Source organism: Macrotis lagotis, chromosome 5 (genome assembly GCF_037893015.1).
Source record: "Macrotis lagotis isolate mMagLag1 chromosome 5, bilby.v1.9.chrom.fasta, whole genome shotgun sequence".
Classification (NCBI taxonomy): domain Eukaryota; kingdom Metazoa; phylum Chordata; class Mammalia; order Peramelemorphia; family Peramelidae; genus Macrotis; species Macrotis lagotis.
The window spans coordinates 18,571,896-18,595,844 of NC_133662.1; the positions used below are offsets into that span (position 1 = coordinate 18,571,896).

A 23,949-nucleotide genomic window follows, 5' to 3' on the forward strand; every position below is an offset into this window, starting at 1 on the left:
CAGTGAAGCTGGGAATCTTCCTCCTCCCCGCCCCGCCCCCGCTTCCGAGCGGACTTCAGTTCCCAGGCTGCCTTGCGCACACGCACGTTCTCAGGTTTTCAAGATGGCTGACACAGCTGGAACTGCCGGAGCCGGTGGTTCCGGAGCGGTAAGGACCGGAGGCGGGAGGATCAGGACATAACGGCTTAATTCATGAGCTCAGAAAAAACGAAGCGATGCGGACACTGGGGAGATGGGGAGTTCTATGGCGTCACTTCCCGCTCTGATGGACTCTGGCTTGGGCAAAGGCCTCATCTTCTGGCTTGCCCCTCCCCCAACCTCCCCTAACCCTTGGGCGCCGGAGCTCTCCATTGGCCAAGTGCCCGGTAGGAGGCGGGGCTCCTCGAGAAAGACTCTAATTGGCTCAAGCTGCCCCCTCTTTTCTCTGTATTGGCCAGAGCTTTGGCCAATCAAAAAAAAATAGCTGGTAGGGTTTTAAAAGGATTTTTCCTCCTGGCTTTTGTTCTAAAAACAACATTTTCTGCTTTGAATTTTATTACTTGGTCCCATGATAACTGAGAATTACTGTGATTATTACTATTCAGTGATTATTGGCAATTGGTGACGGCATCTGGGATTTCTTGGCTGAAGATCTTGGAGGGGTTTGCCATCTCCAGCTTATTGTGCAGAGGGGGAAACTGAGGCAGATAGGGCCAAGCGACTTGCCCAGGGCGTGTCTGAGGCTTGATCTGAACTCAAGTTTTCCCTCCCTCCACTGGGTCAATTTAGGTCCCATTCTTTTCCTATCACCTTTAGTGCTTGGAGGGAACATAGAGGCGCTGAAATCCGATCCCCCTTCTTTTATAAGTGTTTCTTTTTTAAAAATTTTTAGGTTTTTGCAAGACAATGGGGTTAAGTGGTTTGCCCAAGGCCACACAGCTAGGTAATTATTAAGTGTCTGAGGCTGGATTTGAACCCAGGTACTCCAGACTCCAGAGCTGGTGCTTTATCCACTATGCCACCTTAGCTGCCCCATAATAGTGTTTCTTCTTGTATGGGAAATGAGAATCTCCGAGATTGAGGGAGAGGCTTTATTCTGGGGCCTGCTTTGAGGAAAGGAGTTATCAGCCTCCAGGATTCAGTGTCTCTTGAACTCTCAGGAATCATTAAACTAGTTAACCAGAAGCACCAGCCTGAACAGTCATTTTATTTTATTTTTAAAATTATTTTTATAGAAATAATTTTATTTGTGTTCCAATTATACACACTAGTAGTTTGTACCTATCATTTTTTTGGTAAGGTTTTAAATTTTACACATCCCCCCCCCCCCCCCCCCCCTCCCCGTGATCTGATAATCTTTACATTGTTTCCATGCTATACGTTGATCAAAATTGAATTGTGTTGATGGGGTGGCTGCGTAGATGGCACAGTGGATAGAGCACCAGCCCTGGAGTCAGGAGGAAGACATGAGTTCAAATCTAACCCCAGTCACTTATTTATTACCTAGCTGTGTGGTCTTGGGCAAGCCACTTAACCCCATTTGCCTTGCAAAAAAACCCTAAAAAAAAGAATGTGTTGAGTGAAAAAAATCATATCATTGAGGAAAAAATAAAATATTAGAGATAGCAAAATTATGTAGTACATAAGACAACTTTTTTTTAATTGAAGGTAATAGACTTTGGTCTTTGTTTAAACTCCACAGTGCTTTCTCTGGATACAGATGATATTCTCCATCACAGATACCCTAAAATTATCCCTGATTATTGCTCTGATAATTGAACAAGTCCATTAAGGTTGATCATCACACCCATGTTGTTGTTAGGGTATATGCAATGTTCTGCTCATCTCACTCAGCATCAGTTCATGCAAGTCTTTCCAGGCTTCTCTGAAATCCCAACCCTCCTGATTTCTAATGGAAAAATAGTTGAACAGGCATTTTATCTATTTATTTATTTAATTTATTTATTTTGAATTTTACAATTCTTCCTCTAATCTTGCTTCCCTCCCCTCTCCCCAGAAGGCAGTCTGTTAGTCTTTACATTGTTTCCATGGTATACATTGATCTAAGTTGAATGTGATGAGAGAGAAATCATATTTTTTTTTTTAGAACTGGAAGGCCAGAATCTAGTCTATGCCTCTTTTATTTTTATTTTTTTTGTTAAAGATTTTATTTGAGTTTTTTGAGTTTTACAATTTTTCCCCCAATCTTCTCTCCACCCCCAAAAAGCAATCTGTCAGTCTTTACTTTGTTTCCATGTTGTACATTGATCCTAATTGAGTGTGATGAGAGAGAAATCATATTCTTAAGGAAGAAACAAAAAGTCTTAGAGATAACAAGATCAGACAATAAGATATCTTTTTTTTCCCCTAAATTAAAGGGAATAGTCCTTGAACTTTGTTCAAACTCCATGGCTCTTTATCTGGATACAGATGGCACTCTCCATTGCAGACAGCCCAAAATTGTCCCTGGTTGTTGCACTGATGGAATGAACGAGTCCATCAAGGTTGATCATCACCCCCATGTTGCTGTTAAGGTGTACAATGTTTTTCTGGTTCTGCTCATCTCACTCAGCATCAGTTCATGCAAAGCCCTCCAGGCTTCCCTGAATTCCCATCCCTCCTGGTTTCTAATAGAACAATAGTGTTCCATGACATACATAGAACACAGTTTGCTAAGCCATTCCCCAATTGAAGGACATTTATTTGAGAGAAATCATATTCTTTTTTAATTTTTTTAATTTTTAATTTTTTTTTTTTTTTTTTAGTTTTTGCAAGGCAATGGGGTTAAGCGGCTTGCCCAAGGCCACACAGCTAGGAAATTATTAAGTGTCTGAGGTTGGATTTGAACTCAGAGACTCCTGACTCCAAGGCCAGTGCTCTATCCACTGTGCCACCTAGCCGCCCAATAAATCATATTCTTAAAGTAAAAAAATGAAGTATAAGAGATAGCAAAATTACATAATAGGATAACAGTTTGGTTTTTTTTTTAATTAAAGGTAATAGTCTTTGGTCTTTGTTCAAACTCCACAATTCTTTCTCTGGATACAGATGGTATTTTCCATTGCAGATAACCCAGAATTGTGCCTAATTGTTCCACTGAAGGAATGAGCAAGTCCATTCAGGTTGATCTTCACATCCATGTTGCTGTTAGGGTGTACAATGTTTTGCTTATCTGAACAGGCATTTTAAAGGAGAGATGTTGATAGATATTGATAGATTCATCTCCCATCTCTCATGAATGGTCAGTTGTATATTCTTAAAAGTGTGTGATTTCATCTTTATTATATGAATTAAAATCATGTTTCTTTTTTTCTTTGTTGTTGATTCATATAGAGATCAGGAAGCAAGCAAGCCACCACCCCTGCAGACAACTATTACCTGGCAAGGAGGCGGACTCTGCAGGTAGTTGTGAGCTCCTTACTGACAGAGGCTGGGTTTGAGAGTGCTGAGAAAGCATCAGTGGAAACATTAACTGAGATGTTACAAAGCTGTGAGTATGGAGGAATACTAGCTGTCTTTTGCAAAGTCAGTCTATTAAATTTTTTTTGGAAGTTTAGGTACCTACCTCCATTAAACTTTCTTGTGGTAGAGATTGCCTTGGATTGTCAATGGTTATGCTCATAGATTATAAACTCTAGAAGTTCTTTTTTTTTTTAATTTGGCAGTTCTATTGTCCATGGAGTTTTCATATAATCCATATGTGAGGTCATTAGGGCCTTTACCAGATTTATGGCAGGCTCAGAGGAGAGATATTATGAAGATGAAAGTGACAGCAACAACTTGGATATGGGAGGTGAGAGATTGTAAGGAGTAGTAGAGTATGAAAAGTTTGCAAGGATTGAGGATTTAGGGAGAGATTGGTTTTGGCCCATTTTCAGTTGCAGATATCTACTGGACATCTAGTTCAAAATGTCTGAAAGGCAGTTGGAGATGCAGAATTAGAGGTCAGTTAAGGTTAAGTCAGGCCATATAAATTTGAGAGAGCTGATGAGATCACCAAGTAAAGTTATTTTTGTTGTAGCTCATTCTTTGTTCTTAAAGGGGACAATGAGCTTAGCTTGGGTGAGTATTAATTATATGGGAGGTGGAGCTGCCCTGTCATCAGCTTCACTCTTCCAGAGTCATCAAAGTCCATGAACCAAAGTATAAAGAGAGAAGAGAAGGAAGTCCAGAAGAGTGTCCTAAGGGATATCTACAAGTAATGGGTCCAGCAAAGGAGACTGAGAGGAGGTGGTGGAGATGAGAGTAGTGTTGAGAAAAGAAAGTTTCAAGTAATGATGATCCACAATGTCAGAGGCTGCAGAGAGATCACAAAGAATGATAATTAAGAAAAGACCATTGGATGTGACAATTAGGAGACCACTAGTAACTTTGGAGAGAGCAGCTTTGGTGGAATGATGATGTTGGAAACTGGATTGCAGAAGGTTAAGAAGGGATTGAGAGGAGAGGAAGTAGAGGCAAGGTGAATTGCAAAGCAGTTTGAGTGGATGATTATATGAGATGAAGCAAGCCTAGTGATGTTGAGTTGTGATTTGTGTGGTGGGAGGTTTACTTATGATTACTTAGTCATGTGTCTTAGTACTTTATTATTTCCTGTGAGAATTATGAGAGGACAGGGAATAGTGTTCCTTAGAGAGTTTATTGTCTTGTTTGTGAAGTTATTTGTAACAATTTAGATAATTGTATATTACGTGATTAAGTACTAAGTTGCTTGATACATTTAACAAAAAATCTTGAGATTTAAGAAGTTTGTGGTTTCATTTAGCTAATTCTGCATCTACAACATATTTCAGCATTGTTAATATTAATAGGTCACTAAGACTTCACTAATTAATTGAACAAAATAATCCTAGATAAGAATTTAAATTGTAAAGACCTCCACAGGTCTTGAAACTCATTGCAGGATTTAAAAATCACTAATATCAAATTCTCTTAAGGTTTTTTTTTTCAGTGACTGTGGTCACAGAACTGACAAAATCATATCATCTTCTAAGAGGGGTCAAATATTGGAAAGGTAAAGTTAAAAGGAAATTGAGGTAGAGTTGCATTCTGGTAAAAGAACTATCAGAACTGAGGTATTGCTAAATCATTTGTAACCAGTCCTAGCCAGCAGAGGATTAAAGGTCTTGTTATTTATGAATGCCATAGTACACTGATGATGATGTCCCTATCCAATGTGGTGGGTGGTAGGAGCAGGATTCAAGTGTGGAATGACTTGTCTTCACTTGTTTGTTTTTTTGTTTTTTCTCCTATAACATTCTACAACTTGCCTGTCCAAATTTTCATACCATTAATAATAGCTAACATTCCTATAGAACTGTGCTAAAGCATTTTACAGTTTTTATCTCATTTGATCCCCACAACAATCCTGAGAGGAAGGTAGTATTATTATTATTATCACCATTTTTCAGATGAGGAAACTGAGGAAGAGAGAGATTAAATGGTCTGCCCAGGGTCACACAGCTAATGCATTTCTGAATTCAGATTTGAAGTCAGGTCTTCCTTCATTGCACCACCAATTTGCCATCATGTATTCATAGTAGGCAATTAATAAATGCTATTTGATTGAACTGTTTATTGTTTATTGAACTTCCCTCTTCCTCCACATGGCCCTAATTTTTTTGCAGTTGTTCCTTTACTCACATTACTTGTAAGTCTGCAATCTCTTCATCTTCTTCCATAAATCTCTATCTTCCCTGTCCTTCAAAATCCAGCTCAAATGCTATTTTTGTCCATGAAACTGGCCTTAGTCTCCCCTGTTTAGAAATTACTTTCAACCTTCATATACTGTTTTCTTTTTACTTTTGTTATTCACATTTAGTGTTCAGTTTTGTTTTATTATTATTTGTAGGTGACACCTTCTCTAGGTAATTGTAAATTTCTTGCAGAAGACACCATGTCATATTTATCTTTATGTCTTCTCAAGCCTGGTACCGTGCATTGTATGTAGTCAGTATGTAATAAATGTTTATTGAATTTCTAACTAATAGAAAAGAAACAAATAGGTTGTGACTTTTCAACACCTCATATGTTTCATTTCTAAGCTGTTTTATGGGGATTTCCCTCCAGGAACTATACTGTGAAGATTTGCCCACAAATTGAAATCATAGATACTTTGACATATTAAAGTATATCTCATATTAGGCTGTATGCTTTGAGATTTCAAGAGGAGGCTCAGTTGCTGATCTCAAGAGAATTTTATGGTTTTGTTGGATAGAATTAGGACTTGGACAGATCATTTAGATAATGATATAGGACCATGTGTAATCATTTTTCAGATGAGGAGACAAGGAGAAATGATTCACTTAGGGTAAGTTTGTGGCAGATCATCACCACACTCCTGCATCCACTTTATTCTGTTTATTGAGCTTTGTGGAATCACTGGAAGCTCATTCCATCTCTTTTGTAAGCACTTAGCAAGAATGATTTTCAGAAGCTGGCAGAGGAGACAGAGTCTATACCTGATATTGGATTATGTATATCTAGATTTGTTTGTTTTCTTAGATCTTTCAGAAATCGGGAGGAGCGCTAAATCCTATTGTGAGCACACGGCCCGGACACAGCCAACACTCTCAGACATTGTGGTTACACTGGTTGAGATGGGTGAGTTTGACTTTTCATTGTGACTTGATATGGTAGAATTGGTGATTGAGTAAAAGCTTAATTATCTTGTGACTTTGTGGGAATGGAGGAAGTGTCTTCTCAATCTCCTTTAATCCCTTGATAGTTCACAGTTAGGAGATAACATCCTTTGTACTTTAGAGTCAGAAGGCCTGGATTTGAATACCAGCTCTAATATATACAAACTGTGTGACCATGAGCAATTCACATAATTTCTCTGAGTTTCAGTTTTCTTATCTATTAAATGAGAGTGCCTGAACTCCCTCTGTTTCATAAGATTGCCATAAGACAAGCATTTTGTATACAGCAAGGTTCCAATTAGGGCAGCTAGGTAAGGCCCTGACCTAGAGTCATGAAAATGAGTTTGCCTGAGTTTAAAACTGACCTCAGACACTTATTAGCTGTTTGGCCCTGGGCAAGTCACTTAACCTTGTTTGTCTCCATTTTTTTTCATTTGTAAAATGGACTGGAGAAGGGAATGGCAAATCACTCCAGGATCTTTGTCAAGAAAAACCCCAAAAGGGGTCATCCAGAGTCAGGCACAACTGGAAAATGATTGAATAACAACAGGTCCTAATTGGTGCAAATAATATTCAAGTGCAAAGTGTTCACATGTATTTAAATTATGTAACAATTATGTAAAATAATAGTCCTTGCTTCCAATCCAGTGGAAAGTATACAGTGCTTATTTGTATCATGTGGACACTTCAAAGGATTCATTGTTGGCACTAATTATATATGTAAATGTGAACAGCTATTATTGTCACATTGCTTTGTAGCCTGCCATATTTGTCATGAACTGGCACTCCTGAATAAATGTAAGAGTGCCATTACTTCCCTATAGTGATGACTTTTATCTTTAATTTTAGAGTTTCTGCCAAGTAACAGCAATGTGGATGTGTTTTTAGGATAAGATACTCAGACAGATTTTTCTGCCTTCCCCATGATAATTTCTGGGGGTCAGTACAGTGATTTTGCTTTCCTTTTCTTTAGGTTTCAATGTGGAAACTCTCCCTGCATATGCTAAACGATCCCAGCGGATGGTCATCACAGCACGTAGGTGGCTTTGGTTGTAGGCTGGTCTGGGTTTGGGTTCTTTTATGGTGGATTTTTTCTGTTTTTAAAGGACTGTCTAGAATCTAGACAAATAGGTCATCATGGTGAAAGTTTAGGTTATTAAAAAAGAGAAACTGACTTGGTCTTTCCTAGGATCATTGGTTTTAGTCCTAGAAAAGCAGTAAGAACTGCACAGAAGTGATAGATATTCTTGGGCTTCAGAACCATTCAGAAGTGGTTGGCTTGAGCTGCCAGAAATCCAGGGAAATCGATTACATTTTATTCCTTAGCCTCTAGAAATGTGCTACCATAATTTTAAATTCTTCACTCTTGGGGAAGTAGTGAAAGTTCTCATTGCCAGTCACTTCATGTCAATGAGTCAGTAACCCTTTTTGGTATTAAAGGCACATATTTGGGGCCTACATTATGTCCATATTGCTTATGTATGACCCATAGGAGAGAGGGCAGCAGTTTCCTTCTTCTTGCTGTTTTCTCCATGTAGTTATGCCATGTTAATAACCCTCAAGAGTTATAGGGGGGAGGGAGAGTTGGCCTCAAAAAGAATGGTAGTCAGGGTGGCTAGGTGGTGCAGTGGATAGAGCACTGGCCCTGGAGTCAGGAGTACCTGAGTTCAAATCCGGCCTCAGACACTTAATAATTACCTAGTTGTGTGGCCTTGGGCAAGCCACTTAACACCACTGCCTTGCCCAAAAAAAAAAAAAAAGAATGGTAGTCAAGGATCCCATTCAACTTCAGCTACAGAGTACTTAGGCCAAACTCCTTAGGGTTCTGTATTTAAAATAAGTTTTAATAATGTATTGATACAAATTCTTTTTGACTTAAGACACTTCCTAACAAATAGACTTTCCTGAAGAAGGTGTTAAATGGTTAAATCATAATTTTAAAGTTGCCTCCCTTCCTTAGAACAGGGTTTTGGTGGATCCCTTTGGCACATTGATCCCATCTTAGAAGAATGCTTCTAAATAATTAAAGGAAATGTTCAGTTTCAGTTAGAGATTAGTGGAAAATAAGGATGTAATTTTATTTTCCATCTGAATTCACAGACAACTCTCAACTCCTCAACTCCCAAAGGGATCTGTGCATCCCAGGTAGAAATCCTCTGGCATAGAAGGAGTTTCCATATAGAGTTCTTTATACCAATGAAATCGCAGTTTCAGTTCTTATCTAGTTTATAAAGCCTTTAACACAAAATTATAAAAAAAAGTTAAAAGTAAATAATAAATATAAGAATTTTAAAAATTAGATTTTTTTTTTTTTGGTTTTCCAGGTGATCAAAAGTTGTTTAGGAATTCCATTTCTGTGTTTGAACCATTTGTTTTAAGAGCAGGATGCATTAGTTAGTGGTTTTGCCCTAGGAGGAAAGAACCTTGGAAATCAAAGGAATGAATTTGTGTAACTCTGTTTCAGCTCCAGTCACTAATCAGCCTGGGACTCCCAAAGCCTTGACTGCTGGACAGAACAAGCCTCACCCACCTCATATCCCTAGCCATTTTCCTGAATTCCCTGATCCCCACACCTACATCAAAACTCCAGTAAGTAAGTTGCCCTTGACAGCTTCATAGACAATAAGTTTGTTTCTGGTCTCTTGTAACCCCCATGAATAGGTTACCTTCCAAAGACTGGTTTATAAGTATTTAGAAAAGTATTTTAAACTCGGAATGCATTTTCCCATAAAATAGTATTTTAAATGATAATTAAATTACAAATCTAGTCCATAAATGTCTATTGAAAACCCTGATATAACTGAAAAGTGTATGAACTTTTGTACAGACTTTTTTGATCTTTTGATTGTTGGGGGATGGCATAGTCTAGGTATATGGGGTAAATAAATTGAAAACCTGTTGTATCAAACTTGCTGTAAAAGATAAATGTGTGTGTTCTTTGGTATGTGTATTTATCTACCTAATATACATTTAAAAACAAAAAATATTATGGCATATCTCCATTGAGCCATTCTCATTTGATAGACATCCTCTGTATGTGTCTTCATTGTTGAAATTCAGTTTTATCCTAATTGGAGAATTCATGTCCTAATTGGAAAATTTATTTTCCCTTGGACTATATCATAGTGATGTTAAGCTCGCAAAGGAATATGTATCTCTGGAGGTTATTCACCATTCCTTTTAGATGATAATATTGAAACTAATTTAAATCCTTGGTCTCCATGATTTGATCATGTATTTCTGGTAATAAAACATTTTTGTGTATGCACCTTCCCACTATGTATATGTTTGCTTTTTTATAAATTATATGTATGTTAATCCCAGTGAGTGGTGCTTCAGAAGGTACTTGGTTCTATCCCCTACCTCCTTCCTACTGGAAGGGAGTGGAGCTGAATCTCCATAAGGCTTTTATTTATCTGCATTCTCACCTCCTTTCTTTCTCATTGGAGGCTAGTGATTACACTCCATTAACAAGCTAGTTTACTTTTCACCTGGGGCACTATGACCGAGTCACTTTCTCTTTTATGGAGTTTTTATCAGACGAGAAAGTTATTAGTATAATCAGTAATTCAGAGTTCCCAAAGAGGAAAATCATGTATATTATAAAACTTTAACAAAATAGAAATTTTAATAAATTGAGGTAAAGCGATCTTGGATAAACTTTAAAAAGTCCTTTGGATAAACACATATGTTTTATCAGATTTATAGATGACACAAAGCTAACCCAATGGATGACAGACTTGTCTTGACATGGATCTTGACTCATCTTTGGTTTTTGCAAGGCAGTGGAGTTAAGTGATTTGCCCAAGGCCACACAGCTAGGTAATTAGGTAATTATTAAGTGTCTAAGGCTGGATTTGAACTCAGGTACTCCTGACTCCAGGGCTGGTGCTCTATCCACTGTGCCACCTAGCCACCCCTTGACTCACCTTGACATGGATCTTGACAGCCTGAAACCTTGAGTAGAATATAATAATTAAAGATGAAATTTAGTAGGGATCTATGTAAAGTCTTGCCTTAGGTACAAAAAAAATCAATACCACAAATATAAGATGAGGGAAAGTATAGATCAACAGCAATTTTGAGTGTTTTAGTGAAATATAATTTCATTGAATCTACACTATGATGTAGTAGCCCCCAAAGCTGGTACAATCTCAGACTGCATTAGAAAGGATAGAAATGGCAAATTAAAGCATCTCTGAGATACCACCTCACACCTCTCAGACTCACCGATATGACTAGAAAGGATTAAGATCATTGTTGGAAGGGATGCAGGAATTCTGGGACATTGTTGGTGGAGCTGTGAACTCATCCAATCTTTCTGGAGAGCAATTTGGAATAATGCCCTAAGGGCAATAAAAATGTGCATACCCTTTGACCCAGCACTACCACTACTGGGTCTATACCCTGAAGAGATGATGAAAAAGGGTAAAAACATCACTTGTACAAAAATATTCATAGCAGCCCTGTTTGTGGTGGCAAAGAATTGGAAATCAAGTAAATGTCCTTCAATTGGGGAATGGCTTAACAAACTATGGTATATGTATGTCATGGAACATTATTGTTCTATTAGAAACCAGGAGGGATGAGAATTCAGGGAAGCCTGAAAAGATTTGCATGAACTGATACTGAGTGAGATGAGCAGAACAAGAAAAACATTGTACACCCTAATAGCAACATGGGGGTGATGATCAACCCTGATGGACTTGCTTATCCCTTTAGTGCAACAACCATGGACAGTTTTGAACTATCAGCAATGGAGAATGCCATCTGTATTCAGAGAAAGAAGTGTGGACTTTGAACAAAGATTATTACCATCAAATTAGAAAAAAAAGCATTATATTAATATGTAATTTTACTATTTCATACTTTATTTTTTCTTCCTTAAGGATATGATTTCTCTGTCATCACATTCAACTGAGATCAATGTATAACATAGAACCAATGTAAACACTAACAGAATGCCTTTTGTGGGTGGAGGGAAGCAAGAATGGGGGAAAATTGTAAAACTCAAAAATCTTTCTCAAAAAAGAAAAGAAAGTAAAGAAAGGATAGAAATGGAGAAGTGAGCATCTCATTGCACTGTCTTTGTCACACATCACCCAGAGTATTATGTTCATTTCTGGGCACTCAGATTTAAGAAGGTAATTAGTAAACTAGAGTATGTCCCGAAGGGCCTGAAGTTCATGAAGTGTGATGATCAGTTGAAGGAGCTGGAAGAGAAAAGCCTCAAGGGATTTAGTAGCTGTATTAGAAATATTTGTAGATATTAGACTAGTTCTGAGAAATGGCTGTAAAGAGATGTGTTTAGGCTTCATATCAGGAAATACTTCCTAACATATTAGAGATGGCAGTAGTGGGATGGGCTGCCTCCAAAAGGACTGGGATTTTCCTCCTTAGGAGGTCTTCATGTAGAAATCTGTCATATCTTTCATGTATCCTCTGGACTAGAAGGTTACTACAGACTCTTCTACTTCTCATTCTGTGATTCTGGTTCTGCTTACCTCATGTGACTAATGCTGGCCCCAAACAGAGAGGGCAGGACTCTTATTCTTTGTCCATTACCCTATTACAGAGTCTTACTTTCAGTTGTATGTGCACCTTAGCTGCTAGGTGACCTGGATGGCAAAGGACAGGTCTCTTGGAAAGTTGTTCCTTGCCAATGTTCTTGTGTGTTGTGAAAGGGATGGATATTTAACCTCAACTGTCTCTAGTAGCCTTGATTAACAGCAACAAAATTTGTCTGAAGGTGAGAGGGACACTGGTGGAGAAGGTGGGAGGGACACAGGAGGGGCCCAGTATAGAAGAATGAAATCTTTCATGTTCTAACATCATTTCCTTTTCTTCCTTTAGACATATCGTGAGCTTGTGTCAGATTACCAGGTCCTTCGGGAAAAGGCTGCATCACAGAGGCGTGATGTGGAAAGGGCACTTACACGTTTTATGGCCAAGACAGGAGAGACACAGAGTCTTTTCAAAGATGATGTCAGCACATTTCCATGTGAGAATCACTCCCCTGAACAGGCCTGTGGTGTCTTGCCATCTGAGAATGGGACTGAAGATGTTATTTTTCTTCCCTCTAGATCTGAGCAGGAGGAAACGAATAGCCCTTTGTCTTTTTTGCCTTTATTTTGCCAAAAATAATAATTTTGTTTTATTTTATTTTTTGCCTCAATAATGTGAGACCTTGAACTTCTATTTCCCAGATCTTCAGATAATCCTCAGCAGAATTGAGAATGTTGCATAGGAGTTCACTTCTGGTGGGGGAATGGGGAGAAGAGGGCTGGCTTGATACCATTTCTGGGCTTTGGGAATTGTAGGGAGACTAGAGTAACAATAGAGGTATCCTAATAATGGGTGGGGGAAAGACAGACTGAATAGGGAGTCAAGAACCTGTTTTTTCATTCTAGACTCCCCTCTTTAGACCTTAGTTTTCTTACCTGTAAAAATCAGTTGGAGAGGATGATTTCAGAAGTTCCTTTGGATCTCTGATATTTTGATTTTATTTATATTTATTTAATGATAATTGCTAAAGTTTGCTAAGCTCTTTACGTTGTATAATTAACTCATTTGATGAAGTAGGTGCTATTACTATCCACATTTTACTGATAAGGAAGCTGAGGCAAAGTAACTTGCTCAAGGTCATACAGCTAGTAAGAGTAAGGCAGGATTTGAAACCCAGACTTCATTGATTCTAAGTCCCATGTTCTATCCATTGTACCACCTTAAATGTATATATTTTAAAAGTTTTTTTTCCCTTTATCACCTTTCTATGCTCATTTGATACTTGAAAGTACTCATACCATGTTTTTGAAGCTTTTTGCACTTGTAGCATATTTGACAGCAGAGCTCAACAAGAGGCAATAAGAGGTTTCTCCATTCCAAACTCTGTGACTGTTGGATTTTATAAAGTTAAACTTCACCTTAATCATCAATAGACTGCTAGCATCAAAGACCACCCAAAATAACCTTCTGTCTCATCTCTTTTCTCTAGTGATTGCTGCCCGGCCATTTACCATTCCTTACCTAACTGCCCTTCTCCCTTCTGAATTGGAGATGCAGCAGATGGAAGAGACTGATTCTTCTGAGCAGGATGAACAGACAGACACAGAGAACCTTCCTCTGCACATCAGTGCGGTATGTTGGCCTCACAGACCTCCAAGGCTTATCTTGCCATATGCTGTCTATAGAAACTCCTTCTGTTGGCTAGTGATCTGAGAGGGTTATCTGAAGTGAGCATTACCCATCCTAGTCTTCTAGTTTGACTCTAGCCTCTCTGGGATTCTTCACCCAGGACTTGCCTAGACTGAAAGCATGGTAGTCCCATGGCAGCCCCTTGCAGGCCCATTTCTATTCCTGACCTGGGCTGGCTTTTCCCTCCTTAGGCAGCCTGCCAGTCCCTTTCCCACAAAGGTTCACTATGGTGTCAGATTTAGTTTGGGCACCTGACTGGCCTTAGTCTAACCCCCTGCTCAGCACTCAGCCTTCTCCTGTCCTGCAGTAGGATTGTGCCACCTGTAGTGGTCTCTCCTTAACCTTGATACAGCTGGTAAAATGATGTTAGGCTTTAATGCCTTTAGAGCTGTGTGGAATTGAAGGTAGAATCAGAGAACCTGGGGTTAAATCCTGACTCTGCTTTATTACCTTGACCTTAGTCATGTCATTTTTTTCTCTTTGGATCTCAGTTTCTTTATCTGTAAAATGTAAAAAATCCAAGATTGGATGATGACTTTGTAAAATATCCCCACCCCCCACTCCCCCTTGTTGCTATATTTAGGATTGTGGAATGACTGCCCAGAATGTGGCACAGAACCACACCAACGGCCTCCCACATTTTCCAAAAAAACCTTTCTTATCTGACTCCTCATTTCTTTTAGGTTCAGCTTAATTCCTTTCAGAATTCTGAATTACATAAAGCAAATGATTATCCTTAGAATGATTATTCTGTATAGTGGTATGATGTGGTAAAGGGATGGAGTCAGTGGGTGATGGGGGAAAATGCTGGGAGGAAGGAAAAGGAGATGAAGAAGAAGCTGAGAGATTTCATATGAGTCAAAAAAAAAACCTTTTTCAATGGAGGTGGGGAACGAAAGGGGGAATGAGTGAGCCTTCATTCTCATTGGAAATGGCTCAGGGAGGAAATGACATGCACACTTAATAGGGTGAGGAAATCTGTCTTGCCCTGAAGAAGGATGGGAGGAAAGGGATGGGATGAGGGGGAATGGGGGCAGGGAAGGGGGGGAATAGGTGATAGAAGAGAGGGAAGATCAAGGGAGAAGGTACTCAGATTCAACACACTTTTGGACAGGGTCAGGATGAAAGGAGAGAGAGAATAGAATAAATGAGAGTGGGGAGAAATAGAGTGGAGGTACAGCTAGTAATAGCAACTGTGGGGAATATATTGAAGCAACTTTCCTGGTGGACTTATGATAGGAAAAGCAACTCACCCCAGAGACAGCCACTGAAATCTGAACACAGACTAAAGTATATATTTTTTTTTTCTCTCTCTCTCTCTATTCTTGAAGTTTCCCATCTTCTTGGGGAGGGAGGGGGTTTATGTTTATTCTTATGTTTACTCTTATAACATTCAATTTACGTCCATGTATGGCATGGAAACAATGTAGAGACTATCAGACAGTTTTGGGGGGGGGAGGGAGGAGGGGTTAAAAATTGTAGAATTCAGAGCCTTGCAAAAAATGATGGGTACATATTACTACTGTATATAATTGGAAAACAAATAAAATGTTAAAATCATTAAAAAAGAATGATTATTCTATATTTTGTAGAATCTCTTTGTATTTTGGATTATATTGACTTGGAATTTGTGATAATAGTGAGAGTAAATGGCTGGGGCCTATTTTTTTATCTGAGGACAGATTTGCTTAGCAAATTAATTATGGGGCAAAAAAGATTGCAAAGAATACTTAAGAGAAAAAAACTAGTATTTCAGGATCATCACCTGTATAGAAACAATTGGTATTTTAAATTACTCTTGTTAAATTAAGATCCTGTAGCAGACCACACAACTTTAACTTAGTTTCAGTTTCTATATGTACTCAAAGTTACAACTTACTTCTTCAAAGCTTAGTCTTTATTTCAGACTTGGACAGCCACCCCTTGCTCCACATAGTCTGTAGGAGTGGCGTTTTATTGTCTGTACTTAAAATATGCCAGTTTTCAAAGTTCTTCCAATCATATCTACTCAGGAAAAAATGTCAGTGTCTTTACAGTTCAAGTTGGAATTTATGACTCAGGTGACTCCTTGTCAGATTGCCTCTCTTCCATTAGCTGTCAGCATTGTTCAGTTCGATTTCTCTCAGTTACTCTGACACTTAATTTCCCTCATTGCTTCCTACTGAGATCTTCCTACCTGCCTGCCTGCCTTCTTCTCTGAGAGAAAACACTGTTCATGGGAATAGATAGGATTGATAGGGAAAACAATGCTCTTACATAATGGGAGAGATCCAAGAAGAATTTCCAGGAGAGCCATCTGAAAGAGAAGAAAAAGGATGTTGTGCTCCCATCACTCTACACCCTCTTCCTTTTTCCTTCACTTGCTGACACCTAGGGACTACAGGGCAGCAGTGAGTCCAACCTTGGCTCCATTGATTCTCAGAGTGTCTCTATTTTAAGAGATGTGAAATCCTTAGATTATTTACAAATTGAAACCATCATTTTCAAAATAATCATATGGTTTTATCCCTGAGCATTCTCCCTCCTCCCTATTACAATCTCTACCCCCACCCATGCCATTTAGCTATTTAGGAGACCCAAGATTTCTAAACTGAGTTAGGATCTGAACCTCAGGGTGGTGCCTTACAACTGGTCTGGGTTCTCGATTTTGGAACCCCTTTGAGTTCCCTTGTGTTTCGCTGCCCATTTTTATAATTGTGACCTCCCCAGACAACTTTTCCCAGGAGGTTTGTTTGGCCTAACCTAAGCCAACTTTGGCTATGCAATGTGTGGAGCTATTTGTTCCTCTTGCTCCACTTGACATCCATCAACATTCTCTGCCCTTGGGTTTGTCTGTTTTGACAGCAAACTCTTGAGTTGCCAAGGATAAATCTTTTGCCTTGAGGCAAAAGAACAAGAAGTTATAGCTAGCACTCTGTTCCCTTGGACTTCATCTTCTGGGTGGTGTTTTGTGGTGTGTTCTTAAAAAAAATATTTTTTTATTATGAATTTAGAAGCAATCAATAAGTGCATATACTAAAAACAAATAAAAGTACTGTTTATTTTTTTAAGTGTCTTGAATTTAACAAAGTAGGAATACCATTGTCCTGTTGACTTGCCTTTCTTCTAATCTTTTTGTATATTTCTAGTGTTTTATTGGTGAGATTTTTTCCCCCATTTGAGTATGCTGCCATTCACTTCACTCTGCTCTTCACCAGCTTTCTAAATAGAAACTCACCTTTGTTACAAGTAAATATAGACAATGAGAATAAATCAACATATATTCTAGGTCTAAAAATAAATCTCTCATTCTATATCTTTGGTTCATTGTCTTTCTGCCAAGAAGCTCATGTGGACATCTTCAGTTTTCTGAAAATTGCTCAGTCACTGTATTGATTACAGTTTTGAAGTCTTTCAAAAATTGTTTTCTATCACATTGTTTTGAAGTATGTGAATTTTTTTTTCCTGCTTCTGCTCATTTTACTTTGCATCAGTACAGATGAACATTCTCACATGTCTTACGTTTCACTGCATTCATTTAGCATAATTTGTTCAGTCATTCCCAGTTGATGGGAATTTGTTTCCAGTCTTTTGCACTGACAGAAAGTAGTACTGCAGATTTTGTAGGTCCTTTGGCTCTGTCTTTGACCTCTTTGGGGCATATGACTAGTAGTGGTATGGTTAGGTCAATGTGAAATTTTGGATATAGTTCTATACTGTCTTCAAGAATGTTTGCACTGGTTCAGTCTGGTGAGTACTGTGATACTTGTGATCTGCTAGGGGACTCAATTTTCTGTTATAGCAAAGGATTTCTGAGTGTTCTTACCCTGTAAGACTGTGAGTCTGTAAAGGTCATCATTGAGATTCTGTAAGATGGCAGGAGGCCAATGTGGGAGCGTCCTACTGCTCTTTGCTACTGCTCTCCACTCCCTGTTTTTCTTTCCTATTCCTTTTCTTATTCCTCTCCTTTTCTTCCCCCTTCCTGTATCCAGTGATGTTGGTAAGTGAAGAGCAGTGTGAAGAAGTGGATGGCAAAATATTCAAATAAAAAAGAGAAAAAAGACCACTAACAAAACACTAAAAATACATAGAGGACAAAAAGAAGTTTAGAAGAAAGGCAAGTCAACAGGACAATGGTATTCCTACTTTGTTAAATTCAAGACACTTAAAAAAATAAACAGTACTTTTATTTGTTTTTAGTATATGCACTTATTGAAAGTCAAGTTGTTACTTGAGGGCTTGAAACCATTTAACCTTTGTAGCTTCCTGATTGTTTAGGTCCTTTGAGCATATTTTGCAGATATAAAGAGAATGGGAAATTGTACCAGATAAATAATGTCAGTGTTAGTCTGGGTGGTGTTTGGTCATTTCAGGGCTCTTGGGGTTTCAACAACATTTAGCAGTTATTCAATGCCTAGAATGCACTAGACTTTGAAGTAAATGCAAAGATAAATAAGATTTGGTTTCTTGCAATCTAACAGAAGCAAGAAAATGCTTACAATTAGCGGCAATAAAATTTAGAACATGCTAAGTGCATGTAATGATTCAGTGAGGTTTTAGGAAGAAAACTCATTCTGATTTGGGGGATCAGAGATGTGCTCAAAGAGGAGGTGGCCTTTGACCTGGGTGGGGGAAAGGGAGGGAGGGAGGTGCTTCCAGCTTGGAGGGTGGAGTGTGCAGGTCAGCTAGAGGATAACATAGAATGTCTGGTTAAAATCTGATTATGAAGACCTTGAATGGCAGATAAGAAGAGTGGGGAGTGGGGAAGCCTGAAAGGTCTTTTGAGCAGAGTAGTAGTATTATTACAATTGTGATTAACCTGGCAGAAATAAGTAGGATAGATTTTATGTGAGAGAGATTGGAAGTGGGCAGACCTGTATTGAAGTAAATTTAAGGTACTAACAGTGAAAGAATGGATAGAAGTGGATGCTCCTGAGAGATATTTCAGTGATGGAATCAGACTTGACAATTGATTGCCTTTGGAGGAAGAGAGAAAAGCCAGTGCTGATTCTGAAATTATGTTGTTCTTTCTACAAGTCTTGTTGATTAGTGGTCAGCTAGGTGGCACATTGGATAGAGCACCAGCCCTGGAGTCAGGAGGACCCTCAGACACTTAATAATTGCCTAGCCATGTGACATTGGGCAAGTCACTTAACTCCATTGCCTTGCAAAAACTAAAAAAAAAAAAAAGTCTTATTGAATAGCCAAAGTTATCTCCCCCTTATCTTTAAGACTCTCTCTTCCTTTGTTATCCTTCCTGCAACCCTTGATAATTCCTGTCCTACAACTATCTGATTTTAGTGCTACTTTTATTATTTGGTTTAGCAGCTATCTACTTCAAATCACACTAACCCAAAAGTAGATTGAAACCATTTTTTTCATCTAGGAGAGATATAGTAGTATGGGAATGGTGGGGAAACAGGACTCTAATCCTCTGACAACTGAATTTCTTGTGGGATTTTGATTTTCAGAGAATTTCTATTCTGTGCTTCTAGATAGGATTATCCTCCATGCTAATGATGTTATTCTTTGTTTTACAGGATGAATCCGGTGCAGAAAAAGAGAATGCCTCTGTTCTACAGCAAAACACTTCCTTGTCAGGCAGCCGAACTGGGGAGGAGAACCTCATTGATAATCCTTATCTTCGGCCTGTTAAAAAACCCAAGATCCGTAGGAAGAAGTGAATCAGTAGAATGAGGGCATTCGATTCTGAGTTTGTCTTCTCTCTCTTCTTGACAGCAGGGAAGAAATGAGTTATTCATAATTAAGCTTAGGGCTGGAAAGAATCTCCCTGAGTTTAGTAAACATTTTCCTTGTTTCTTTCTTTCTGAATGGACTGAAGTGATCTCATTTTTGAGATTGGATGACATTGTTGTAGCTATGGGATTAATTTTCCTCCAGTAGAAATAATCTCTAGTATGAAGTTGACCAGAGGTCTCCCATGGCCTTTAGGCCATCCAGGATTTGTGATCTCTCTCTTCAGATGAGAGGAAAAAAATAACCTGGAATTGCAAAGGGATGCATGCATCCATTTCCATTTCCATTTCAAGATACCCAGGAAGGAGAGGGCTTGGTGACCAACTGGAATCTAATATTTTGTTGAGTGTTTGACTTCATAGAAATAAATTTTTAATAATACCAGTCTTTACTATGAGATATAAGGAAATGTAGTGATTTCATTTCCTGTCTTAGGCTTTTATTCTGGTTAAAACTTCTAGGAAGCTGTATTCCAGCAATTCTGGTGTTGGCCCCCAGGAAAGCCTCATTCTGTTGCTTCCTGTCCAGCAAGAGGATGCTCAGTAGGTGTTGGTTGGATTGCCTTTCTGCTTCAAGTTCAGTACATTCAATGAGCCTTTATTTCTTTTTTCTAGGACAAAAGGTGAAAACTTGTTCCCTTCCTCTATGATCTCTGCCTCTTGAACAGGAGATAAATGTTTAGCATTAACTGAACTTCTGAAGAAACTATAACTACATTAGCCCAGGTTCTTCCTTTTCTGTTGACCAGAAAACACATTTTTAAAGAAAATTCTATATAAGCTGCTATATATTCTTGACCAGGCATTAATGCAGGGTGATTTTAAAAAGTGCCAAGTGAAAACTACTGGAGGGTCACAGCTATTTTAAATGAAATAGAAATAATGAATCTCCTATAAGGTATTTTGTCAGTCTTGAAATCCTTTTTGAGAGATAATCTGATCCTCTCTAAAAACTTGATTCTTTCCTTCTCTGTTCCCTTCCCTTCCTTTTCCCTCTAAAGAAAACTCCTTGGCCTAATAGTGCCACCCATGAACTTCCTGACCAGCTTTTTTTGATGGAGAGATTATTTCTAAGAAAGGGGAATTGAAAGTAAGTCTGCCAGTTGGATGCTCAGAGAAAATGTCATATTCTGACCCTAGCTTTCCAGACTTGTCTAGTTAGCTGAAGTTGCAATACCACTTTCACTGAGAACACTTGAAAACTAGTTTCAAAGATCAGTTGGCCTAGGTCTGAGGAATCTTGGATTGTTTCCAGCTCTTGGAGATGCATAGTATGGTGAGAATAGGGAAAGTTCACATTTTGGAGGTGAGTGCTGTAAAAGATGATAGGACAAAAGCATTTAGAACCCTTTTTTGGTAGTTTGCAGTTCCCATGAGTATGGAGGTTGGGGGTAGTCACTATGCTGTATGTGCAATCTTACAGTTACTGTACTTGCACAGCACTGATGCCAAAAAACTTTTACCAGCACCTGCTTGGAGAATGTACTTGTTAAATGGAGCTTGTTACTTCGACAAGAAACCAGAGAGCCATTGTTGCTGAAATACCATGTTCTGAGCTTTGCTGAGCAAAATAAGTGCATGTGGAAGAATCTGATGAGCCATTCACATATCACCCCTGACAGAAATCTTGTTCATGTATCATGTTGATTCTGACTTTTTCTGTTGTGTAAAAACTGTACATATACTCCAGACATTTATTTACAAGTTCCTATTTTTAATCATTTGGATGAGTTTTTTTTTTTTAAGGAAAAAAATATGGCCAAATGAAAACTGTTAGTGTTATGTGTATAATAAAATCTCTGATATAGATAGAATGGAATCATAGATGAAAGTTTTGACTTAATTGTCAGAAATTATTGTGTTGACTATATGTTTGTGTGCTATGGCTCACAATTCCTTTTATCACCACCCTCTTCCCCCGCCTCCAAAAAAAATTCCTCTAATTGAAAGAAGAATAGATGCGCAGACATTACCATGGCTTTACTTGAGACCTCTGGTGCTGAGAGATAGGAAAACTTTGTTCCACTCTGCCCATCTGCCTGCATGTCCAGCCCCTGCACAGATACCTTCCATCTGTGTGCCTCGGACATTGAACATCTGTCCCTGGTACCTCCGTGTTGCCTGCTCTTTCCTACATGGTGTCCCTTTCTGGTCATTCCCCACCCATCTGTTCTAGGCAGGCAGACCTACCCCCACACCACCCCTTCATGGCTGGCCTCAGCCCCTAACAGGTTCCTCCTGTTGTTCTCATTTCTCTGTCCCCAGCCTGTGGAGACCTCCTCCTTCTATAAGCACACAGACCCTTCCTGCCTCCTTCCTTCCCTCTCTTCCCCATGTCTGTAGGCAAATAGAGGAAGGACGGATGGATAGATGGGAGCATTAAGTGCTTGCCGAGTGCTTGGCAAAAAACAGTCCCTACTCCCAAGGTGCTTACATTCTAGTGGAGGTAATTCATTGTGCGTATTTGAACACATTGCAAACCAGTAATTCATTGTTGGGTATTTCTTCCGTTGACTAGAACAGAACTTTATCACACTATGATCTTCCTGTGTTGTATTTAAAAAAAAAACAAACCCAAATCATCTTGACAGCCCACTTTCTGGTAAAAGGCTGTCCAGTCTAAGTTTTTTTTTCCTAACAACTGAATTATTTTCTTAATTCTATATTCAGACTGAGATGGAAATTAATTCTTATTCCTTGAACACAGTGGGAGCAGGAGCCCAGGTGTAGGAAGGGTAAAGATACTTGGAACAATTGAATTGAGAGTTAGAAAACCTAATTCCCAGGGTTGTTGTTAGAAAAGTACTTTGTAAAAGTGTAAAAACCAGAATCCTACAATATATTGCTTATAAAGAAATACCCCATGGGACAGCTAGGTGGTGCAGTGGTTAGAGCACCGGCCCTGGAGTCAGGAGTACCTGAGTTCAAATCCAGCCTCAGACACTTAATAATTACCTAGCTGTGTAGCCTTGGACAAGCCACTTAACTCCATTACCTTGCAAAAACCAAAAGAAAAAGATAAAAAAAAGATCAAGGGTGAAACAAAGATGCCTGTTATCACTATTATTTTTTAATATTGTAATAGAAATGTTAACTTTAGCAATAAGAAAAGAAAAAGAAATTGAAGGAATTAGAATAGGTAACAATAATAGGTAAGAAACAAAACTCATTTTTTGGAGATGATATGATGGAATACCTAGAGAACCCTAGAAAATATGTAAAAAACTACTTGAAACAATTAGCTTCTTCAGCAAAGTTGCAGGATAGAAAACAAATCCACATATACCACCAGCATTTCTATATATTACTAACAAGACACAGCAGCAAGAGATAGAAAGAGAAATCCCATTTAAAATAACTTCGGGGGGTGGCTAGGTGGTACAGTGGATAGAGCACCAGCCCTGGAGTCAGGAGGACCTGAGTTCAAATCCAGCCTCAGACACTACCTAGCTGTGTGGCCTTGGGCAAACCACTTAACTCCATTTGCCTTGCAAAAACACCCCTAAAAAAATAAAATAAAGTAAAATAACTTCAGACTACATAAAATACTTGGGAGTCTACCTACCAAGGCAGACTCAGAAATTATGTGAAAAAAAACTATAAAATGCTATTTATACAAATAAAATAAGATCTAAATAACTGGGCAGACATCAATTGCTCATGAATAGGCAGAGCCAATATAATAAAAATGACAATTATACATGAATTATCAAATTTCCAAAAAATTACTTTATTGAACTTGGAAAAATTTTACTAAATTCATATGGAGAAACAAAAAGTCAAGAATATCAAGGGAATTAATGAAAAAAATGCAAAAGAAGGTGGCCTAGATCAAAGAATGCTTTGTAAATTGGAAAACACTATTAAATGTGAATTATTATAATATCCCTCTCAAATTCCAAATATATAGGTTTATCTTGAGTCACTAAGTCCCCCTTTAAAGATCTTTTTTTCTTCTAACTCTGCTTTGTTTATCCTGACTTGCTGTTTTAGGGATCATCAGTGTTAAAAGGATTAAATCATGCCCATGGTAAAAGTGTTGTTCAATGGAAAGAGTTCTGGATTTAAAATCAAAAGATGGAATTCAAATACCACCTTTACTCCTTGTCAAGTGTCTTTTGGGCAAATCACTTCCCTTTTCTGTGTCTAAGTTTCTTCATTTGTAAAGTATGGGGAAATCACAGTTTTAAAGCTGGAAGGGATTCACAAGCCATTTGACCCCTCCCCCCCCCCCCACCATTTTACAGATGAGGAAATTGAGATCTTGAAAAGTGGCATACTCAAGTAATATATTTAGATTCCCTCCTAGCACTGAAATCTTAGATGAACTTTCAGAAAGATCACTGAATAAATGGTTGGGTCTATGAAGTTTAGAAGTGGCCATTCATCTGTTGGACTGA

General features: G+C 38.5%; 1 protein-coding gene across 3 annotated transcripts; it reads left to right on the plus strand.

Annotated features, from left to right (window-relative positions):
• Positions 1 to 90: 90 nt before the first annotated feature.
• TAF8 (TATA-box binding protein associated factor 8) lies at positions 91 to 22,970 on the plus strand. 3 transcript variants are annotated; one of them, XM_074236933.1, is made up of 8 exons: positions 91 to 148; positions 3,313 to 3,469; positions 6,484 to 6,582; positions 7,594 to 7,656; positions 9,085 to 9,209; positions 12,474 to 12,621; positions 13,615 to 13,757; positions 19,334 to 22,969. In XM_074236933.1, the coding sequence occupies exons 1-8, from the start codon at positions 104 to 106 to the stop codon at positions 19,475 to 19,477; spliced, it is 924 nt and encodes a 307-aa protein (XP_074093034.1). In that variant the 5' UTR covers positions 91 to 103; the 3' UTR covers positions 19,478 to 22,969. The 3 variants fall into 3 exon arrangements, with proteins under 3 accessions (XP_074093034.1, XP_074093035.1, XP_074093036.1); XM_074236934.1 differs by having other exon boundaries at positions 96 to 365; positions 3,313 to 3,381; positions 19,334 to 22,970; XM_074236935.1 differs by lacking the exon at positions 91 to 148 and adding an exon at positions 282 to 365.
• Positions 22,971 to 23,949: the final 979 nt, after the last annotated feature.

Bases quoted from the DNA above. Each gene is read 5' to 3' on its own strand.
- TAF8 (XM_074236933.1), top strand. From the start codon at position 104: ATGGCTGACACAGCTGGAACTGCCGGAGCCGGTGGTTCCGGAGCG. The intron at 12,622-13,614 runs GTGAGAATCACT...TCTTTTCTCTAG, and splicing joins TGATGTCAGCACATTTCCAT to TGATTGCTGCCCGGCCATTT. The intron at 13,758-19,333 runs GTATGTTGGCCT...TTTGTTTTACAG, and splicing joins TTCCTCTGCACATCAGTGCG to GATGAATCCGGTGCAGAAAA.